Raw genomic sequence first — 21,852 nt, forward strand, 5'->3', positions numbered from 1 at the left:
GGCCATCTCTGAAACTCACTTAGATAATTTCTTAGATGATACAGCAGTAGCAATATAGGCTTATACTGTAACTATGGAAAAGACGGAATGCCTATGGGGGAGGTGTTGCTGTATACTTTATGTTCAGAGCCATATTCCGGTAAAGCTTAGTGAAGATCTCATGTCAAATGTTCTGGAAGTGTTGTGGTTGCATGTTCACCTGCCTCATCTAAAGCCTCTTCTTTTGGGGTGCCGCTATAGGCCACTAAGTGCTAACAGTCAGTATTTGGATAATATGTGTGTGTTATGCTTTATAATGTGTGTGATGTTAACAGAGAGGTCTATTTTCTGGGTGACCAGAACATTGGCTGGTTAGCAACTAGCTGTCCTCTCAAGAGGAAGCTTCTAACTGTGACTAATGCCTGTAATATGACCCGGGTTATCGCTCAACCAACTGGAGTGCATACCAATAGTGTTGGATCTGTGACATCCAAAGCAATATCAGTTTCCATTGGCTGTAGTGATCATAACATTGTGGCAATAACAAGGAAAACCAACGTGCCAAAGGTTGGGCCTAAAGTAATTTATAAGAGATCATACAAAGTCGTTGACATACTGTAAATTGATAAATGTTGTGACTAAACTTCACAAAAAGAAGAAATGATATCACCAACCAAAGATAATTGACATAAAATTCAATGGAAAAATACTTTGGAGTACCTTAAATTATTTCATGGGCAGAAACCCAATACATCTCCATTGTTCATTGAAGTTGATGGGTAATTTATAACAAAACCTTTCGATATTGACAATCATTTCAATGACTATTTCACTAGTAAAGTGGAAAAACTCAGAAGTGAAATGACAACATTGAACAGTGAACCATCATATTTTTGTATAAAAGATCTAATAATGAAAGCGAAGGATTGCTTTTTTGAATTTGGTCAAGTTATTGTGGGAGAGGTGGAAAAAGTCATATTGACAACGTTGTTGTGAAGATGGGGAGGGGTATGTCTGTTATAAAAAGATGTTCTGCGTTTTTGACACAAATCAACTGTACTAGTTGTTCAGGCTCTGGTCTTGTCCCGTCTTGATTACTGTCCAGTAATATGGTCAAGTGCAGCAAAGAAAGACCTAGCAAAGCTGCAGCTGGATCAAAACAAAGCAGCACACCTTGCCCTTAACTGAACATACAGAACTAACATCAACAACATGCATGGCAGTCTTTCCTGGTTCATGGTTGACGAGAGATTAACTGCTTCTCTTCTAGTTTTTATAAGAAATATTACTGTGACGAAAATGCCAGATTGTCTGCATAATCAAATAACATTCAGCTCAGACACCCATACATACCCTACAAGACATGCCACCAGGGGTCTCTTCACTGTCCCCAAGTCCAAAACAAATTGACGGCAATGCATAGTTTTATACAGAGCCATGATCGCATGGAACTCCCTTCCATCTCCAATTACTCAAGCAAACAGCAAAATGATCTTTAAAAAATTTATTAAACAACAACTCATGGAACTGCAGGGACTATGAGGGGACAAACACACACACACACAGACACACTCTAACACACACATCATTTTTGTTGTATTGTTTGTATTATTTCTTTGTTGTTTTGTTTGTATATCATTGTGTGACTGTCCTCGTCTATCAGTGTTTTGTTACTTGTCATGTTTTGTGTTTTTTGTGAACCCCAGGAAGAGTAACTGCTGCTTCTGCAAAAGCTAATGGGAATCAAAATAAACAAATAGGGTTAGGGTTAGGTTAAGGTTTAGGGTTATGTTTAGGGTTAGGAAAATAGGATTTTGAATGGGAATCAATTGTTTGGTCCCCACAAGGATAGTAAAACAAACATGTGTGCACATGTGTGTGTGTCATGGTGAAGTCCAGCTGTGCGAGAATGGTCAGTGTGTGAGAGTGTGCTAAATGTGTTCTCATGGGAACAGGGGGCGGTACGGTTAGTAGAGCAGATCACAGAGCAACACAGCTCAGCCAATCAGAGCAGGCTTCAGGGCAGAGGACATACAGGTATGCTCAAGTGAACAGGTGTTAGACACAGCTGTATATCAACACTGCCAACACGACATGACCGCATTGTTCCCTGTAATACACACACGCACACACATTCCCTCGCATACATACTTGCAACTGGACAACATAATAAGAGACTGAGGTATTCTTGTCTGAGAGCATGGGAACTGGACTGGCTTTCCCACATACACACACACACAATTGTAACACTATCACAGACTCACATAGCCCATGCACAGACGAACACACACACTCACACTCAGTGGGTTTGTTTATTAATGGGGAGGATAAAGTGTCCATTGTTGTTGAGTCATGGAAGGAACCGCAGCCAGATGCCCAGATGGTCCGGCAATACCAGGGAGGACGAAACACAGAAAAGCAGGGGTTGGGATTTCCTTATCCCACTGCATTAGTTCATATGAGGTCCCACTACGCACATGTTACCACGGCAACGGATCAATTAGTCACATGGATGTGGCTGAAAGACCAATTGACATGGTCAAATTGACACGGCCAATCATCCCATTTCCTGTGTGTGTGTGTTAGCAGAGATTTTGGCAGACTCACTAATGTGTAAAGCAGGATATGTCTATAATGGGATGTCTGTCTCAGTGTGTGTTGTGTGTTTGTTTCCCTGTGCTGCAGGTGTGGAGAATGTGACCATTCAACTGAACCTGGAAGCTGAGTTCCACTTCACACATCTCATCATGACCTTTAAGGTGGCCACACACACACACACACACACACACACACACACACACACACACACACACACACACACACACACACACACTCACAGCTGTGTTCGAGGTATGTGGAAAATCGCCCTAGTCTCTTGAGATGGATGGGAGAGAGGGCTGCTGTAAAACACTATACTCAGTACTGCTGGCATCAGTATTGAGTCTCTCCAGCTGCCTTTAGAACCCTCAATGTATCTCTGTTTCTGTCTCTGGTCTGGACTCTCCTCTCTCTTTCATTCTTGTTCTCATTCTCTCTCTTTCTTTCTTTCTGTGTTATAATATTAGGACCCAGAGTTTTCCCTGGTCGGGTCACGTGGTCAAGAAACTATTCCTTTATATTTGTTGAATTTCTGTGTTACGAATTAGAATGATCTCTTTGATTGATAGACGTTCCGTCCGGCCACCATGGTGATCGAGCGTTCCATGGATTTTGGAAAGAAGTGGCAAGTGTACCGTTACTATAGCTACGACTGTGAGTCCGCCTTCCCTGGGATATCCGTGGGACCATTGGTCAAAGTGGACGACGTCATCTGTGACTCCCGCTACTCTGACATAGAGCCATCCACAGAGGGAGAGGTGTGCATCTGTGTGGCCTTTGAGCTTTTGCAATGGAGGGGGTAGAATATGTGGCTCCAGAATGCTTCAGAGTTAATCTCTCATTGGTTTATAACCTAGTTAACTTTTATTTTTACAATCCTTCTCTCCATCCCCCTCTCCCCCTCTCTATCAGGTGATATTCAGGGTGCTGGACCCAGCGTTTGAGATTGAAGACCCTTACAGTCCCAGGATACAGAGTAAGTGCTGTAACTACAGTACAACACCAGGCCAGAGGTGGCATATCTCATTAGCTAAATACGATCCAGTTAGTACTGCAACAAACCATTCTGACTAGTGGCAGTAGTCAAGGCAACACAGCAGGGCAGGGGTTAGAGGTCAGGTTATCCGGGTACCTCTTATGGAATTTCACATGTAGAAGCTACACACACACACACACATACACACACACACACACACACACACACCCCTCAGCTTGTGGACTGAGACAGTAGCCAGACTCACACTCTCTCGCGCACACACACACACACACAAACTTTAGGGCCTCATTCATACCCAAACTCGCCCATACTCACACACACACACTTACACAGAGGGCCCCTCATGTTAAGTATGTAGTGAATGTGTGTGTAGGGTGTATGGAGCCTTCAGAAGGAGGATCCCACATCTTTAGGGTCAGAGGTCGTAGAGACGAGCTTGGAGAAGATCCAGAACCTAATATAAAGACACAGTAACCTATAGAAACATTCCTATAACGTACCACTGCTGTTTTAGATGGGCCATTACATTAGAATGGTAATACGTGTGCATTTATCCTGATTCTTTGTGTATGTGTCTCCATATGTGTGTGTAGACATGCTGAAGATCACTAACCTGCGTGTCCAGTTTACTAAGCTCCACACACTGGGTGACAACCTGCTGGACTCCAGAGACGAGGTCACAGAGAAATACTACTACTCCCTCTTTGACATGGTCGTCCGCGGCAACTGCTTCTGCTACGGACATGCTTCTAAATGTGCCCCTGTAGATGGGATACATGTAAGCACAGAGGGCATGGTGAGTGAAACATAGACGCACACACACGCGATACATCATACACACACAACATACACACATTCTCCTAACAGGTTGTGTGACCGTTAAGAGGGAAATGGCTCAAGTAGTAGTTTTTCTCAAGTATTTGGTACTAGCGCCTCTAACACTAGTGTTTCTCTCTCTCGCTCTCTCTGTGTGTGTTTGTGTGTGTTTATGTGTGTTTGTTTGTGTGTGTGTATCCAGGTCCATGGTCACTGTATGTGTAACCACAACACAGAAGGTCTGAACTGTGAGCACTGTAAGGACTTCTACAATGACCTGCCCTGGAGGCCTGCAGAGGGACGCAACACCAATGCCTGCAAGAGTGAGATACTTACACACACACACACACACACTGATCACACTGTGCCAGATATATCAGACAATATGGGGGTGTTGTGGTGGTTGATGGAATCCATATATGTTGACACTCGTTCATTTTGATACATGTATTTGTGTAGTTTTACTTGAGCTAAAGCAACCACAAGGCTCCCACTCTCTCTCCGTTTGTGGGTGTTGTTTTGAGACTTCCTTATTCAAAGAACCTTGCAGAGGGATGTACAGAAGAGGATCTGTACAGTATGTTCTATACAGCATATTTCTATCAGGACCACGCCATGGTCATAGAAGGAGACATGCCACCCTGATCTGATAGAGGCAACATCCATAATAACTTTCAAATACAGTGCTTTTACTCCACCACAGTATTGAAAGCTGCAGCAGCTGCACTTTATATAGAATTTTCTTTTGAACTGCATTTATTTGTCTTGACACATGAACTACCATTTACCATTCTCTCTAATGGACATAAACATTCAGTAACCTTCATTGTAAATGTACATAATATCCTGGCCTGATACCCTGGCCTTCAGGCAGTTTTCCTTTCTATCTATTGCATCATATTTCATAGGCTGTTTGAAAATATGATGCAATAGATAAGCTGTTAGGCTATGGTTAAACCCAGCACTCAGAGAAACAAAACACGACTAAGGGAGTGGAAGAAACAAAAATGCTTTTAATAAAAGTTCAATTTGTCCTAGTCCAAAAAACTACTGAAGAAAAGGAACAGAGTGGGCTAGTCGGCTCCGGAGGAAGGAGAGGCTGAGGCAGGCAGGCAGGCAGGCAGGCAGGCAGGCAGGAAGGTTGGGAGGTATGTCTGAACTGAAGACAAAACAAACGACAGGTTAAGGAGAGTAAAGAGCCAGGCTGAAGACGAAGACAATTTAACTCTACTGGTGAGCCAAGTTACCGCTCTAGTAAGAACAACGATCTGGCGCCGGTGGAGAGCCATGCCCAGGAATTAGTAGTGCAGGTTGATGAGAGAATAGGATGCAGCTGCGTAGGCAGGAATCACTGGAAACAACCCGCAGCTGCACAGGAGAGGCAGATCCTGAGCACGCCCCCCGATCCACTCCAGACACACACCGGCAGACGCACCAACATAATGGGGACAAACACACATACAGATACAACAGACAAAGAGGGGACAAAACAAGGAGGAAGGGAAACAGAAAAGGGAGAGACAAGCTTCCCACATAACAGTACCCCCCCCTCAATGGTCGCCACCTGGCGACCCACCAGGCCTGTCAGGGTTGTCGTGATGGAAGTCCGTGATCAGCTGAGGATCCAACACAAAACGCTTAGGGACCCAAGACCTCTCCTCAGGTCCATAACCTTCCCAATCGACTAGGTATTGGAGACCCCTACCCCGCCTCCGAGAGTCCAGGAGCCTACTGACGGTGTAGGCCGGATGGTCGTCAATGAGGCGAACAGGTGGAGGTGGATCTGCCGGCGGACACAAAAGGCTGGAGGACACAGGTTTCAGTTGGGAGACGTGGAAAGTAGGGTGTATCTTCATGGCTGAAGGCAACTTCAAATGAACCGCAGCGGGGTTAACGATGGACTCCCAGGGTGACCAGCAAAACGGGAGGTGTGAATCCACTGCAACACCTGAGACCGGACCGTCTCGGGAACAAAGAGCAGGTTGGGAGGTCCATCACCCGGTCCCGGGTCCGTGGCAAGTGCAGTCTTCACAAGAGACTCGATCTCCCACTGTACTGCCGCCACGACGCATGAGGAAGGTAGGACTGCCTCAGGCTCGCTGGTCTCCGAAGGGTCAGCAAACTGGCGGGACAAAGCATCTGGTTTAACATTTCTTGACCCCGGTCTGTATGTTAGAATAAAGTTAAACCTACTAAAAAACAGGGCCCATCTGGCTTGGCGTGAGTTGAGTCTCTTAGTGGCTTGGATGTAAGCCAAGTTTTTGTGGTCTGTCCAGACCACAAACGGCAGTTCAGCTCCATCCAGCCAGTGCCGCCATTCTTCCAGTGCTAGCTTGACCGCCAGCAGTTCCCGGTTTCCAACGTCGTAATTCCGTTCTGTGGGTGACAATTTCTTGGAGAAAAAAGCACAGGGGTGAAGCTTTTGGTCAGTGGGGGAGCGCTGGGAGAGGACTGCTCCCACACCTGAGTCAGACGCGTCCACCTCCACAATAAACTGCAGAGAGGTATTGGGGTGTATCAACACGGGGGAGGTGGAAAACAGTTCCTTCAAAACCCCTACCGCCTGCTTCGCCTCAGGGGACCACAGAAAAGGGACTTTTGGGGATGTGAGTCTAGTAAGGGGTGCCACCACTTTACTAAAACCCTCAATGAATCTACGGTAGAAGTTAGCAAAGCCCAAAAATTGTTGAAGTTGCTTACGGGTGGTGGGTGTGGGCCATTCCGTCACTGCCCGGATCTTCTCGGGGTCCGCCTTCACCTGCCCGCTCTCAAAGATGAAACCAAGGAACGATGTAGACTGTTTGTGGAACTCACTTTTCTGCTTTGACGTACAGCTTATTCTCCAAGAGCCGTTGAAGGACTTGACGGACGTGTGACTCATGCTCCTCGGGTGACTTGGAAAAAACAATAATATCATCCAGGTATACAAAGACAAAACGGTTCAAAAAATCCCTAAGAACATCGTTCACCATGGCTTGGAATACAGCAGGGGCGTTTGAGAGCCCAAAGGGCATGACCAAATACTCAAAATGCCCCAGTGGAGTGTTGAAAGCGGTTTTCCACTCATCTCCCTTTCGGATTCTGACAAGGTGATAAGCGTTCCTGAGGTCGAGCTTGGAGAAAACTGTGGCGCCATGCAGAGGTTCAAAAGCTGAGTTGATGAGTGGAAGGGGATACTTGTTTTTAACAGTTATGTTGTTTAAACCCCTGAAATCGATACAGGGGCGTAACGACTTGTCTTTCTTTTCAACGAAAAAGAAACCAGCACCCAAAGGAGACGACGAGGGACGGATTATGCCCGAGGCCAGAGAATCACCAATATACTGCTCCATTGCCTCTCTTTCCGGTCGGGACAGATTGTATAAGCGACTAGAGGGCAAGGGAGCACCAGGAAGCAGTTCAATAGGGCAATCATAAGGCCTATGTGGTGGTAGAGACAGAGCCTTGTCCTTACTGAAAACCTCAGCTAAGTCATGGTATTCTTTGGGGACAGATGACAGATCGGGAGGAGCTGAGGGATGAGTTGGGTTACACTTAGTGGGGGGAACCGCTGACCTAAGGCACTCTGAATGGCAGTTAGTGCTCCAACTGAGAATGGTGTGACGTGTCCAATCAATTTGTGGGTTGTGAAGAGCCAACCAGGGGAAGCCAAGGATTAGGGGGGTAGCTGAGCCAGACCTAACTCTTAACTGAATGCTTTCACCATGATTGCCTGAAATCACTAGGGAAACGGGGGTGGTTTGATGAGTTATCTCCGCGAGGAGGCGCCCATCAAGGGCTGTGACTCGAATGGGGGTAGGTAGTGGCTCCACGGGGATACGAGCTTGTGTAACGAACTGGTGGCTAATAAAGTTGTCTTCTGCACCTGAGTCTATGAGAGCTGAGAGTGGCAGGGAATGACTCTGGAAACGTAAGGTTACAGGTACTTATAATCGGGGAATGATGGGTTCAGGATCGAACTCTCGGCTCGCAAGTAGACCCACCGTTACGAGCGAGCCTTGTCTTTTGGTCGCTTAGGGCATGTAGCCAGAATGTGTGTGGCGTCTCCACAGTCAGGCACTCACCCGCCTGGAGGCGCCGTTACCGCTCTGCTGGAGGTAGTCGAGCTCAACCCACTTGCATTGGTTCCTCCTCTGTGCTCGGGATGGGATCAGGAACAAGAAGCTGCCGGCTCCGGGGAGGCGAGACTCGAGTGGTTGAAGGCTGGGGAACTCGTCCTCCTAGATGTGGCCGACCGCCTCTCTCCCGACGCCTCTCCCGCAACCGGTTGTCTAGCTTAATGGACAGGGAAACGAGAGAAAGTAAATCATGTGGCTCGTCACGAGCAGCCAGTTCATCCTTAATGGCTTCATTCAAACCGTTTAGAAATGCTCCTTGAAGTGCCACATTGTTCCACTTGGAGTCCGCTGCCCAAGTCCAGAACTCAATAGAGTACTCAGCCACACTGTTAGAACCCTGCCTCAAATTAAAAAGTCTCTTGGAGGAATTACCCACATGGTCAGGATGGTCAAAAACAGTCTTCAATTTAGCAGAAAAATCAGCAAAAGTCAATCCAGTCAAAGTTTGATTTGAGCACACAGCCTCAGCCCAAACCAGAGCTCTCCCTCTTAACAGCCCCAGAACATAATGTACCTTAGAGGAATCAGTAGAAAACGACAGTGGTCTCTGCCGAAAAATCAAGTCACACTGAAGCAAAAATCCCAGGCACTTGTCCAATTCACCATTGAACGGTTCAGGCGACGTGACAGGGGGTTCCCGATGGAACGAAGCCTGCATAATGTCCGAGGAAACAACTTGGGGTGCATCAAACTGGGGGTCAGAGAGAGATGGAGAACTGATAACAGACAATTTAGAGACTTGTGTTGTTAACTGAGTCACCTGGTTCAGCAGTTGATGATTATTTTCCAAAAGAGTCCGAATCAATTGGTCATGCTGTCCTAGCAACGTTCCTTGAGCCTGGATAGCTTGTTGGAAGCTGTCTTTGTTTGCCCCGTGCTGTTTCTCTGTTGGGTCCAGGGCCAGATCGTTCTGTTAGGCTATGGTTAAACCCAGCACTCAGAGAAACAAAACACGACTAAGGGAGTGGAAGAAACAAAAATGCTTTTAATAAAAGTTCAATTTGTCCTAGTCCAAAAAACAACTGAAGAAAAGGAACAGAGTGGGCTAGTCGGCTCCGGAGGAAGGAGAGGCTGAGGCAGGCAGGCAGGCAGGCAGGCAGGAAGGAAGGTTGGGAGGTATGTCTGAACTGAAGACAAAACAAACGACAGGTTAAGGAGAGTAAAGAGCCAGGCTGAAGACAAAGACAATTTAACTCTACTGGTGAGCCAAGTTACCGCTCTAGTAAGAACAACGATCTGGCGCCGGTGGAGAGCCATGCCCAGGAATTAGTAGTGCAGGTTGATGAGAGAATAGGATGCAGCTGCGTAGGCAGGAATCACTGGAAACAACCCGCAGCTGCACAGGAGAGGCAGATCCTGAGCACGCCCCCTGATCCACTCCAGACACACACCGGCAGACGCACCAACATAATGGGGACAAACACACATACAGATACAACAGACAAAGAGGGGACAAAACAAGGAGGAAGGGAAACAGAAAAGGGAGAGACAAGCTGCCCACATAACATAAGCAGCAGGTGATGGCTTTATCAATGGGTCATCTAGAGCCGGGTTTCCCAAACTCAGGTTCATATTTTGGTTTCTGCCCTAGCACTACACAGCTCATCATAAAACAAATGAAAATTATAAATATACTCTAAAAATTAAGATTTAAAACATTAGAAAAAAATTAATTGTAAAGTGGTTGTCCCACTGGCTATCATAAGGTGAATGCACCAATTTGTAAGTCGCTCTGGATAAGAGCGTCTGCTAAATGACGTAAATGTAATGTAAATGTATATATACAGAGTCTGGATCATTCTGTTCCAGATATATAAAAAATATTCAACATCATTCCGTCCTGTTGGTAGTCTTTTGAAGTGCAAAATATGTTTAAACAAAATATTCTCTATTTTTCTCTCTCTCTCTCGGCCCCCCTCGCCCTTCTCCATCTCTCTAACTCTCTCTCTGTCTCTCTCTCCTTCTCCCAGTGTGCGAGTGTAACTACCACTCCAGGTCATGTCACTTTGACATGGCTGTGTATCTGTCTACGGGGAACGTGAGTGGAGGAGTGTGTAATGAGTGTCAACACAACACCATGGGGCGTCAGTGTGAGCAGTGCAGACCCTTCTACTACCAGCACCCCGAAAGACACTTGAGAGACCCCAACATCTGTGAACGTACGTCAACGTCTGTCTGTGACCTACGACAAGGGCCAGGAGTTTGCTGGCCTCACCGATGACCTCAGACCTGTCAAGTTTCAACTCTCAACTCTCCCTTTGATCTCTGTCTCTGAACTTAACAGTCTGAATTTACTGTTGGAGTCTCTGTTCTCTCTCGCTCCTTCACCTGTCTCCCTCTCCAATACCCTCCCCAAACTCTTTCTGTTTCTTTCTCCTTCAACTCCCTCTCACCCATCCTGTCCCCCTACATTCCTTCTATGTATTTTTCTCTCACTCACCTCCCTCCCTCTCTCCCTCTGTCTGTAGCGTGTAGCTGTGACCCGGCGGGCTCCCTGCAGGGTGGGGTGTGTGACGGCAGGACAGACGTGTCTGCTGGTCTGATAGCAGGACAGTGTCGCTGTAAGGCCAGTGTGGAGGGAGAGCGCTGCGACCACTGTAGACAGGGACACTACGGCCTGGGACAGGGACCAAACGGCTGCCTGCGTGAGTCTAATACACACACTAACACACACACACGCACAGACGCGCACACACTCACACACTCCTATCTTCTTGTCTCTCATTGTTTATTTGATATGTGTGTGTGTTTTTGGCAGAGTGTACCTGTAACCCCCTGGGTACGCTGCCTGGGGGAAGCCCATGTGACATGGACACAGGAAACTGCTTCTGCAAACGCCTTGTCACCGGCAGGAACTGTGACCAGTGTCTGGTGAGGGACTTATCGACCACATCACTGTGTGTCTGCAGTGTGTGTGTGTGTTTATTTATAACTCTGTTCTTTCTTTCCTGCAGCCGCAACACTGGGGGCTGAGTAATGACATGGACGGCTGCAGACCATGTGACTGCGACCAGGGCGGAGCCGTTAACAATGAGTATGTTTTAACCAATCACATCATGTCTCTACTCATATGATCTAATCACAGCACAACTACTCTTCCTAATTCCACCCCGCCCAAAATGCATTGTTGCAGAATGTATTTGTAGGTATTGGATATTTACTAACAATCAGTTTTCCTCATTCTGTTGCTCTCCCTATTTATCTCTCTCCCCTCTATTGTCCCCCCTGTCTGTCTCTCTTCCTCCCCCTCTCTTTCCCTCCATCTCTAGTTGTTCTCCAATATCAGGCCAGTGTCAGTGTAGAGGACACATGTATGGGAGGCGTTGTGACCAGGTGGAGTCAGGATTCTACTTCATCGCCCTGGACCACTACACCTATGAGGCTGAGGACGCCAAGCACGGCCCTGTGAGTGTGTGTGTTGACCTCTCGCTTTCAATCTCTCTGTCTCTGTCTTTCTAAATCTGTCATATCTCTCTTTCTCTCTCCCTCCCTCCCTCTCAGGGTGTGACAGTGGTTCCCAGGCCCTATCCTCTGGACCGTAGTCCTACCTGGACAGGGGCAGGGTTTGTCAATGTACCTGAGGGAGCCCACCTGGAGTTCCACATCAACAACATACCTGACTCCATGGACTACGACATGCTGATCCGCTATGAACCACAGGTAAAACACACACACACACACACACACACACAAACACACACACACACACGGACATATACACACACACGTATATGAACATGCAAACACACACACATACACACAGACTAACACACAGTTTTCTCTACTGTCTGCAACGTGTGATATTGTGTGTCTGATGTGTGGTGCATGTGTTGCTGTAGTTCCCGGAGCAGTGGGAGCAGGTGGAGATCAGAGTGATACGTCCTTACTCAAAGAGAGTGGGACAGCCAGTCAGTCCATGTGAAAACACGCTACCAGGAGGAGATCAGCAGTCGGTGTCTCTTCCTCCAGGATCCAGGTAGGTACCCAAGTGACACACATCTCCTAGTCCCTACAATACACCCCTACCTCCACCTTCATACACCAACTTTACACACACAAACACACACCCACACACCACCTCTACCGTTCCAACCATACACCTTACTCTCCTCTGTGTGTGTGTCAGACATGTGGTGCTCCCGAGGCCTGTGTGTCTGGAGAAGGGGCTGAACTACACAATGCGTCTCAGTCTGCGTCTCTACTCCTCTCTCAGTGACGTCCAAAGCCCCTACACACTCATCGACTCCGTAAGTAACAGTTACAAACCACGCTCCATACATTCTGATAAACTGTAGTTTCCAGTAACAGACACAGACACACACGAGTCAGTATGGAAAACATCCCTACAGTAGTCATGATATTGTCAATGTAGTGTGGAATAACAGACTTGTAGTATCTCTAAGACAAGCCCTCTGTCTTTATATATCTCTTCCTTACTCCCCTCCTCCCCTCTCTCTCCCTCTAGTTGGTGCTGATTCCGCGGGTGCGTGAGCTGGAGTTGTTTGAGGGTTCTCAGGGTGAGGGGGCGTGGGATACGTTCCAGAGGTACCGCTGTCTGGAGAGCAGCCAGAGCGTCATCAAGAGCCCCATGACAGACATCTGTAAAGACTACATCTTCAGCGTGTCTGCCCTGCTACACCAGGGGGCTATGGGTAGGAGATTGGGCTGGGGGGACTGTGTGTGTGTAGGGTTCGGTGGAGGGGGGGGAGGGGGTTGTCTGTATGTTTGTGTGTGTGTGTGTGTGTGAGTGCATGTTTATCATTAGTAAACAATCATTTTCTTCCTGAAGCATTCCTTGTACTCATACAGCAACAACAACAACAGCAACAATAACTCACATTGCTGCATTCCTCTCTCTCTCTCTCCCACATCTTCCCTCCTCCCTCTTCTCCTCTCCTCTCCCCCCTTTCTCCCTTATTCTCTGTAGCGTGCCAGTGTGATTCCCAGGGCTCTCTCAGTGCGGTGTGCGACCCCAGCGGCGGGCAGTGCCAGTGTCGGCCCAACGTGGCGAGCAGGAACTGTGACCGCTGTGCCCCCGCCACCTTCCTGTTCAGCCCCTCAGGATGCAGGCGTGAGTGACAGACAAGCATGGGGTCAGGGGTTAGAGGTTAAAGATCAGGGGGAGAGTTATGTTAAGACTTGGGTTGAGATTCCGACTTCAAAAGTGTGGTATTTTAAATCCCTTTCTCACTATTTCTCCCCCCCTATCTTCTTCCTCTTTTTCCCCTCTCTTCCACCCCTCCTTCCCCTCTCCCTCTCCCTATTACTCCCTCCCACCCCTCCCTCCCCTCCCTCCTCTCTCCCCAGCCTGTGAGTGTAGTCCTATGGGCTCTGTAAACGCTTTCTGCCACGAGGCCACAGGTCAGTGTGAGTGTGTACCAGGGGCGTCGGGGCGTCAGTGTGCCCACTGCCTGCCAGGCTACTGGGGCTTCCCTCAATGCCAGGCCTGCCAGTGCAACGGCAACAGCGACTACTGCCACCCTCAGACTGGGGAGTGCCAGGGCTGCCGAGCCTTCACCACCGGGCACATGTGTGAAAGGTACTGTGTGAAATTATACCATATACCACATTAAAATATTAGCTAGCTAATAAACAGTCATTAAAACTCGTTTTTCAACCACTCCACAAATTACTTGTTAACAAACTATAGTTTTGGCAAGTCGGTTAGGACATCTACTTTGTGCATGACACAAGTAATTATTCCAACAATTGTTTACAGACAGATTATTTCACTTATAATTCACTGTATCACAATTCCAGTGGGTCAGAAGTTTACATACACTAAGTTGACTGTGCCTTTAAACAGCTTAGAAGATTCCAGGAAATGATGTCATGGCTTTAGAAGACTCTGATAGGCTAATTGACATCATTTGAATCAATTGGAGGTGTACCTGTGGATGTATTTAAAGGCCTACCTTCAAACTCAGTGCCTCTTTGCAAAATAAATCAGCCAAGACCTCCGGAAAAAATTTCTAGACCTCCACAAGTCTGGTTCATCCTTGGGAGCAATTTCCAAACGCCTGAAGGTACCACGTTCATCTGTACAAACAATAGTACGCAACTATAAACACCATGGGACCGCGTAGCCATCATACCGCTCAGGAAGGAGACGCGTTCTGTCTCCTAGAGGTGACCGTACTTTGGTGCGAAAAGTGCAAATCAATCCCAGAACAACAGCAAAGGACCTTGTGAAGATGCTGGAGGAAACAGGTACAAAAGTATCTATATCCACAGTAAAACGAGACCTATATCGACATAACCTGAAAGGCCGCTCAGCAAGGAAGAAGCCACTGCTCCAAAACCGCCATAAAAAAGCCAGACTACGGTTTGCAACTGCACATGGGGACAAAGATCGTACTTTTTGGAGAAATGTCCTCTGGTCTGATTAAACAAAAATCTAACTGTTTGGCCATAATGACCATCGTTATGTTTGGAGGAAAAAGGGGATGCTTGTAAGCCGAAGAACACCATCCCAACTGTGAAGCACGGGGGTGGCAGCATCATGCTGTGGGGGTGTTGTCTCCTGAGTGGCGCAGTGGTCTAAGGCACTGCATCGCAGTGCTAACTGTGCCACTAGATCCTGGTTCGAATCCAGGCTCTGTCGCAGCCGGCCGTGACCGGGAGACTCATGGGCGGCGCACAATTGGCCCAGCGTCGTCCAGGGTAGGGGAGGGAATGGCCGGCAGGGATGTAGCTCAGTTGATAGAGCATGGCTTTTGCAACGCCAGGGTTGTGGGTTCGATTCCCACGGGGGGCCAGTATAAAAAAAATATGTATTCACTAACTGTAAGTCGCTCTGGATAAGAGCGTCTGCTAAATGACTAAAATGTAAATGTAAAATGTGTTTTGCTGCAGAAGGGACTGGTGCACTTCACAAAATAGATGGCATCATGAGGAAGGAAAATTATGTGGATATATTGAAGCAACATCTCAAGGCCTACAAACCTGACTCAGTTACACCAGCTCTGTCAGGAGGAATGGGCCAAAATTCACCCAACTTATTGTGGGGAGCTTGTGGAAGGCTACCCAAAACGTTTGACCCAAGTTAAACAATTTAAAGGCAATGCTACCAAATACTAATTGAGTGTATGTAAACTTCTGACCCACTGGGAATGTGATGAAAGAAATAAAAGCTGAAATAAATAATTATTATTCTGACTATTATTCTGACATTTCACATTCTTAAAATAAAGTGGTGATCCTAACTGACCTAAGACAGGGAATTTTTACTAGGATTAAATGTCAGGAATTGTGAAAAACTGAGTTTAAATGTATTTGGTTAAGGTGTATGTAAACTTCTGACTTCAACTGTGCCACACACCAAACCACAGTGTAGGGCACAACTGCATATTTCACTCTTATCAGTACCAAGCGTGTTTGTGTGTGTGTATGGGAGTGTTTTCCGTACCTCTTGTCATGTCTTATCCCGTGCCTACAGGTGTCTGGATGGTTACCATGGCGACCCAGTGTTGGGTTTGGGGGGTCACTGCCGCCCCTGCATGTGTCCCGACGGGCCGGGGAGCGGACGCCAGTACGCAGACGGCTGCTACCAGACCGCTAACAACTACCAGCTGGTCTGTATCTGCAGCCCCGGATACAGAGGTTAGATACACACATATGCACACTTACAGACATGCACACTTACACACTTACACCCACCCACACACACACACATACCGCACACACACACACACACACATATGCATGCGCACATGCACACACACACCACGTCACACATTGTTCTCCCAGTCCTAGTACACATTTCCCCTGTAATTACAGCGCTAGCAGAATCCCCTCTGCTCTTGGTCATAATGGGCAGGTAGTAACTACAGGGACAGTGAGTGTGTGAGAAACCCCACAGATACCTCTCTCACTGGAACAGGAGGCCAGTCCACTGCCTGTAACTGTTTACGACTGTTTACGATTGTTCTACAACTGTTTTATGAGTGTTTACAACTATGCCATGACTGCTCTATACTAAACACTGCAGCCTATGGACAGTTCTACTTCCTTACAGATCTATAACTGTAGGTGTGTGTGTGTGTGTCTGTGTGTGTAAACAGTTCTGAATTCACCTTTCCTTCTCTTCCGTAGGAGCCAGGTGTGACGAGTGTGCCCCAGGTCACTATGGTAACCCCCAGGTGCCCAGCGGGCGCTGTCTGCCCTGCCAGTGTAACGACAACATCGACCAGCTGGACCCGGGGTCCTGCGACGCTCGCACGGGCGTCTGCCTCAAATGCCTGCACAATACCGAGGGCTATGGCTGCCAGCGCTGCATGCTGGGTTACTACGGCAACGCCGCCACCCAGAGCTGCAGTAGTGAGTACAATTAGACATTGTGTGTATATGTACAGTCGTGGTCAAAAGTTTTGAGAATGACACAAGTATTGGTCTTCATAAAGTTTGCTGCTTCAGTGTTTTTATATATTTTTGTCAGATGTTACTATGGTATACTGAAATATAATTACAAGCATTCCATAAGTGTCAAAGGCTTTTATTGACAACTACATTAAGTTTATGCAAAGAGTCAATATCCGCCCTGGCATGCTGTCAATTAAACTTCTGGGCCACATCCAGATGGCAGCCCATTCTTGCATAATAAATGCTTGGAGTTTGTCAGAATTTGTGGGTTTTTGTTTGTACACCCGCCTCTTGAGGATCGACCACAAGTTCTCAATGGGATTAAGGTCTGGGGAGTTTCCTGGCCATGGACCCAAAATGTTGATGGTCTCAGGATGCTTTACTGTTGGCATGACACAGGACTGATGGTAGCGCTCACCTTTTCTTCTCCGGACAAGCTTTTTTCCAGATGCCCCAAACAATCGGAAAGGGGATTCATCAGAGAAAATGACTTTACCCCAGTCCTCAGCAGTCCAATCCCTGTACCTTTTGCAGAATATCAGTCTGTCCCTGATGTTTTTCCTGGAGAGAAGTGGCTTCCTCGCTGCCCTTCTTGACACCAGGCCATCCTCCAAAAGTCTTCGCCTCACTGTGCGTGCAGATGCACTCACACCTGCCTGCTGCCATTCCTGAGCAAGCTCTGCACTGGTGGTGCCCCGATCCCGCAGCTGAATGAAGTTTAGGAGACGGTCCTGGTGCTTGCTGGACTTTCTTGGGCGCCCTGAAGCCTTCTTCACAACAATTGAACCTCTCTCCTTGAAGTTCTTGATGATCCGATAAATGGTTGATTTAGGTGCAATCTTACTAGCAGCAATATCCTTGCCTGTGAAGCCCTTTTGTGCAAAGCAATGACGACGGCACATGTTTCCTTGCAGGTAACCATGGTTAACAGAGGAAGAACAATGATTTCAAGCACCATCCTCCTTTTAAAGCTTCCAGTCTGTTATTCTAACTCAATCAGCATGACAGAGTGATCTCCAGCCTTGTCCTCGTCAACACTCTCACCTGTGTTAACGAGAGAATCACTAACATGATGTCAGCTGGTCCTTTAGTGGCAGGGCTGAAATGCAGTGGAAATGTTTTTTGGGGATTAAGTTCATTTTCATGGCAAAGAGGGACTTTGCAATTCATCTGATCACTCTTCCTAACATTCTGGCGTATATGCAAATTGCCATCATAAAAACTGAGGCAGCAGACTTTGTGAAAATTAATATTTGTGTCATTTTCCAAACTTTTGACCACGACTGTAGTGTGTGTTAGTGTGTGTGTGTGTGTGTGTAACTGTCTTTCTCTCTCTCTCTATAGGGTGTATGTGTTATTCAGTGGGCACGACGCCGGAGGCGTGTCCATCCCCGGGGGAGTGTCACTGTGACCTGCAGACTGGCCAGTGTCCCTGCCGGCCTAACGTGATTGGCCAGAATTGCGACCGCTGTGCCCCTGATACGTTCAACATAGGAAGTGGAAAGGGCTGCCAGACCTGTGACTGTGACCCAACCCACTCCTTTGGGACATCGTGCAACGAGGTGAGGGCCACAACTGACCTCACCCTTACCCCATCCTTCCAAAACAAACCCCACACCCCATGTTGTCACCCAACCCATCTACACACAGAAAATTGGCCAGTGTTACCTAGTGTTGATTTTCAGTGTAATTCTTTTTTTGTTGATTCAGGAGTTAAATGAACTCTGTAAGTGTTAAATTAACACTCAGTGGTGTAAAAGAACCCCAGTGTTGGTGTAAGTAACCAGAGTTGAACCAAAACCACACCCATCATTATCATTGTGACGAGTTCTGAGTATACAAAGAGGCAGGACGCAGACGCAGGAATGAACAAGGTCAAGGTTTACTTAAACAAAGACAAATAACAAAGATCGAGGACACGAAGCTAAACAATCACACACAACATAATAAGGAACAGTCCAGGGCTAAATAGGGGTGGTGATGAGATGATGAGGTGCAGGTGCGCTGGAAGTGATTAGGGTGCGTTTGGTTTCCATTCCGGTGTTGCCGAGGTGGTGCGCTCAGACCGGTGGCTCAGTAGACCGGCGAATCAGAGCGCCGGAGGGGAGCAACGGGAGGAGACGTGACAATCATGTTTCTCAGCATGCTCTATTGCAGGTTGATTTTTAGAATTGTTTGTTTCAATATCTATGTTTTTGCATGTGAATTGATTAATTAATATTATGCTACACAAATATAAAAAACATACATTTTTCTAACCTAATCCAATCTGTTACTTGGATTTATTGCACCCGTTACTGAAAAGGTCAGGGATCATCAACTACATTTAGCCGCGGGACGATTTTCTCTTAAGCGGATGGTCAAGGGGCCCGAACATAATTTGTAGACTGCAAGGTAGGTGCTGTGGGATTATTTAAGATACTCTTTGAAGATGTAGGGTTTCAGATGTTTTCAGAAGATGGGCAGGGACTCTGCTGTCCTATATTCAGGGGGAAGCTGGTTCCACCATTGGGATGCCAGGACAGAGAAGAGCTGGGCTGAGCGGGAGCTTCCCTCCCGTAGGGATGGGAGGGCCAAGAGACTAGAGGTGGCAGAATGGAGTACTCGGGTTGGGGTGTAGGGTTTGAGCATAGCCTGAAGGTAGGGAGGGGCAGTTCCTCTTGCTGCTCCGTAGGCAAGCACCATGGTCTTGTAGTGGATGCGAGCTTCGACTGGAAGCCAGTGGAGTGTGCAGAGGAGTGGGGTGACATGGGAGAACTTGGGAAGGTGTTCAATCAGGCGGGATGCGGCGTTCTGGATAAGTTGCAGCGGTTTGATGGCACATGTAACTAGGGCTTGGGCTGAGAGTTTTCCTGATTAGAAAACACATACTTTTCCTGGTTGGGAAAAACTAGCTGTCAGCAGGAGTGATGTGTTTACTGGCTGAGTTCCATAGAGGAAGGAAGGCTCAGAATACACTTTGGGGTTACTAAACACACATTCCACTCAGTGACAGAGAGAGAAACTCCATCAACCATTTATGGGCTAAGAACAGGAGAGAGCTAGACCCAATAGTAATTCATTATTATTTTGTAATACAGACATGTTTTTTTATTGTGCTGCAGACACCCTGGACCGTATTCACAAATCGTTTCAGAATAGGAGTGCTGATATAGGATCAGATTTACTTTTTAGATCATACTGAATAAGATTATATGAACAGAGGGATCTGATCCTAGATCAGCACTCCTACTCTGAGACTCTGTATACAATACAGGCCACTGTCCGTTGTACAGTGTGTAGCAAGGAGACCCTCCTCTAACCTAGAGATGGTACACTGAGTCTACAAAACATTATGAACACCTGCTCTTTCCAAGACATAGGCTGACCATGTGAATCCAGGTGAAAGCTATGATCCCTTATTGATGTCACTTGTTAAATCCACTTCAATCAGTGTAGATGAATGGGAGGAGACAGGTTAAAGAAGGATTTTTAAGCCTTGAGACAATTGAGACATGGATTGTGTATGTGTGCCATTCAGAGGGTGAATGGGCAAGACAAAAGATTTAAGTGCCTTTGAACAGGGTGTGGTAGTAGGTGCCAGGCGCTCCGGGTTTGTGCCAAGAACTGCAATGCTGCTGGGTTTTTCACACTCAACAGTTTCCTGTGTGTATCAAGAATGGTCCACCAAACAAAGGACATCCAGCCAACTTGACAAAACTGTGGGAAGAATTGGAGTCAACATGGGCCAGCATCCCTGTGGAACGCTTTCAATACCTTGTAGAGTCCATGCCCGACGATTTGAGGCTGTTCTGATATTAGGAAGGTGTTCTTAATGTTTTGTACACTCAGTGTATATTGCATGTTCATAATGCTGACGTGTTGTGTTGTCTTGTATTGTCCTGTGTTGTGTGTTTTCTAGCTGTCGGGGCAGTGCTCATGCAGGCCAGGTTTCGGGGGAAGAAAATGCAACGAGTGCCGAGATATGTTCTGGGGAGATCCTGAGGTCAAATGTCAAGGTAAGTAACTCTCTGGCTGGGATTATGAGTAGCAGCAGAAAGTACAAAGTACGTGTGTTGATTTGTTCCCATGACTGCCTTAACTTGTGTGCATCATGAAGCTGAAACATGTGCAACAGGGTATCTAAGTGCGTCATTGTTTCCTCTCCAAGTGGGTCTCTCTCTGAATTTACTGGGGTCTGGAGAAACACTCTTAGAGAGGGGTTCTGTGTGTTTTGTCTATGAGAGTTTGAGTAAACAGTCTCTCATGGTCTCGTTCTCATGACCGGTGGTTCCCCTGAGTGACTGGGCTGGAAGCTGGGTTATATATTGTTCTTAGCGTTACAGAGTTTTCTCACAGTGTGTGTGTGTTTGTGTGTGTGTGTGTGTGTGGATGTCTGTGGAGATGCTAAAGTGGCTTTCATGCTTCCGTGTTGTTTTAACATTGTGTGTTTGCATGTGTCTGTCTCTGTGTGTTTGTGTGTGTGTGTGTGTGTGTGTGTGTGTGCGCGTACATATGTCTGTCCTTGTGTCAGTGTGTGCATGTGTGTTAGTTGGCTCGAAGTTACTCCTCCCTGTCTACATCTCTACATGGTTTATTGTCTGCTGAACAACTGACTGACAAACAGGCAAGTTTCCATCAATCACTGCATCTGGAGAAATGTACACTACCGGTCAAAAGCTTTAGAACACCTACTCATTCAAGGGTTTTTCTTTATTTTTACTATTTTCTACATTGTAGAATAATAATGAAGATATCAAAACGATGAAATAACACATATGGAATCATGTAGTAACCAAAAAAGTGTTAAACAAATCAATATACAGTGGGGGGAAAAAGTATTTAGTCAGCCACCAATTGTGCAAGTTCTCCCACTTAAAAAGATGAGAGAGGCCTGTAATTTTCATCATAGGTACACGTCAACTATGACAGACAAAATGAGAATTTTTTTTCTCCAGAAAATCACATTGTAGGATTTTTAATGAATTTATTTGCAAATTATGG

The 21,852-nt window shown here is 46.8% G+C and overlaps 1 protein-coding gene across 1 annotated transcript in view; it reads left to right on the plus strand.

The window, feature by feature from the left end:
- Positions 1-21,852, plus strand: part of LOC311130028 (laminin subunit beta-1-like) — a 45,678-nt gene that overhangs the window by 11,438 nt on the left and 12,388 nt on the right. Inside the window, exons 4-23 of the mRNA XM_084162638.1 lie at positions 2,665-2,738; positions 3,147-3,335; positions 3,490-3,553; positions 4,168-4,370; positions 4,593-4,713; positions 10,479-10,667; positions 10,977-11,153; positions 11,267-11,379; positions 11,463-11,542; positions 11,778-11,913; positions 12,010-12,168; positions 12,348-12,484; positions 12,635-12,755; positions 12,974-13,160; positions 13,436-13,579; positions 13,816-14,047; positions 15,947-16,110; positions 16,603-16,827; positions 18,214-18,431; positions 20,771-20,867. Coding sequence (XP_084018764.1) covers positions 2,665-2,738; positions 3,147-3,335; positions 3,490-3,553; positions 4,168-4,370; positions 4,593-4,713; positions 10,479-10,667; positions 10,977-11,153; positions 11,267-11,379; positions 11,463-11,542; positions 11,778-11,913; positions 12,010-12,168; positions 12,348-12,484; positions 12,635-12,755; positions 12,974-13,160; positions 13,436-13,579; positions 13,816-14,047; positions 15,947-16,110; positions 16,603-16,827; positions 18,214-18,431; positions 20,771-20,867 — 3,030 coding nt within the window. The remainder of the gene's footprint in view (positions 1-2,664; positions 2,739-3,146; positions 3,336-3,489; positions 3,554-4,167; positions 4,371-4,592; positions 4,714-10,478; positions 10,668-10,976; positions 11,154-11,266; positions 11,380-11,462; positions 11,543-11,777; positions 11,914-12,009; positions 12,169-12,347; positions 12,485-12,634; positions 12,756-12,973; positions 13,161-13,435; positions 13,580-13,815; positions 14,048-15,946; positions 16,111-16,602; positions 16,828-18,213; positions 18,432-20,770; positions 20,868-21,852) is intronic.

The sequence above is a fragment of the Coregonus lavaretus genome (genome assembly GCF_964263955.1).
Source record: "Coregonus lavaretus genome assembly, chromosome: 5".
NCBI classification, from domain to species: domain Eukaryota; kingdom Metazoa; phylum Chordata; class Actinopteri; order Salmoniformes; family Salmonidae; genus Coregonus; species Coregonus lavaretus.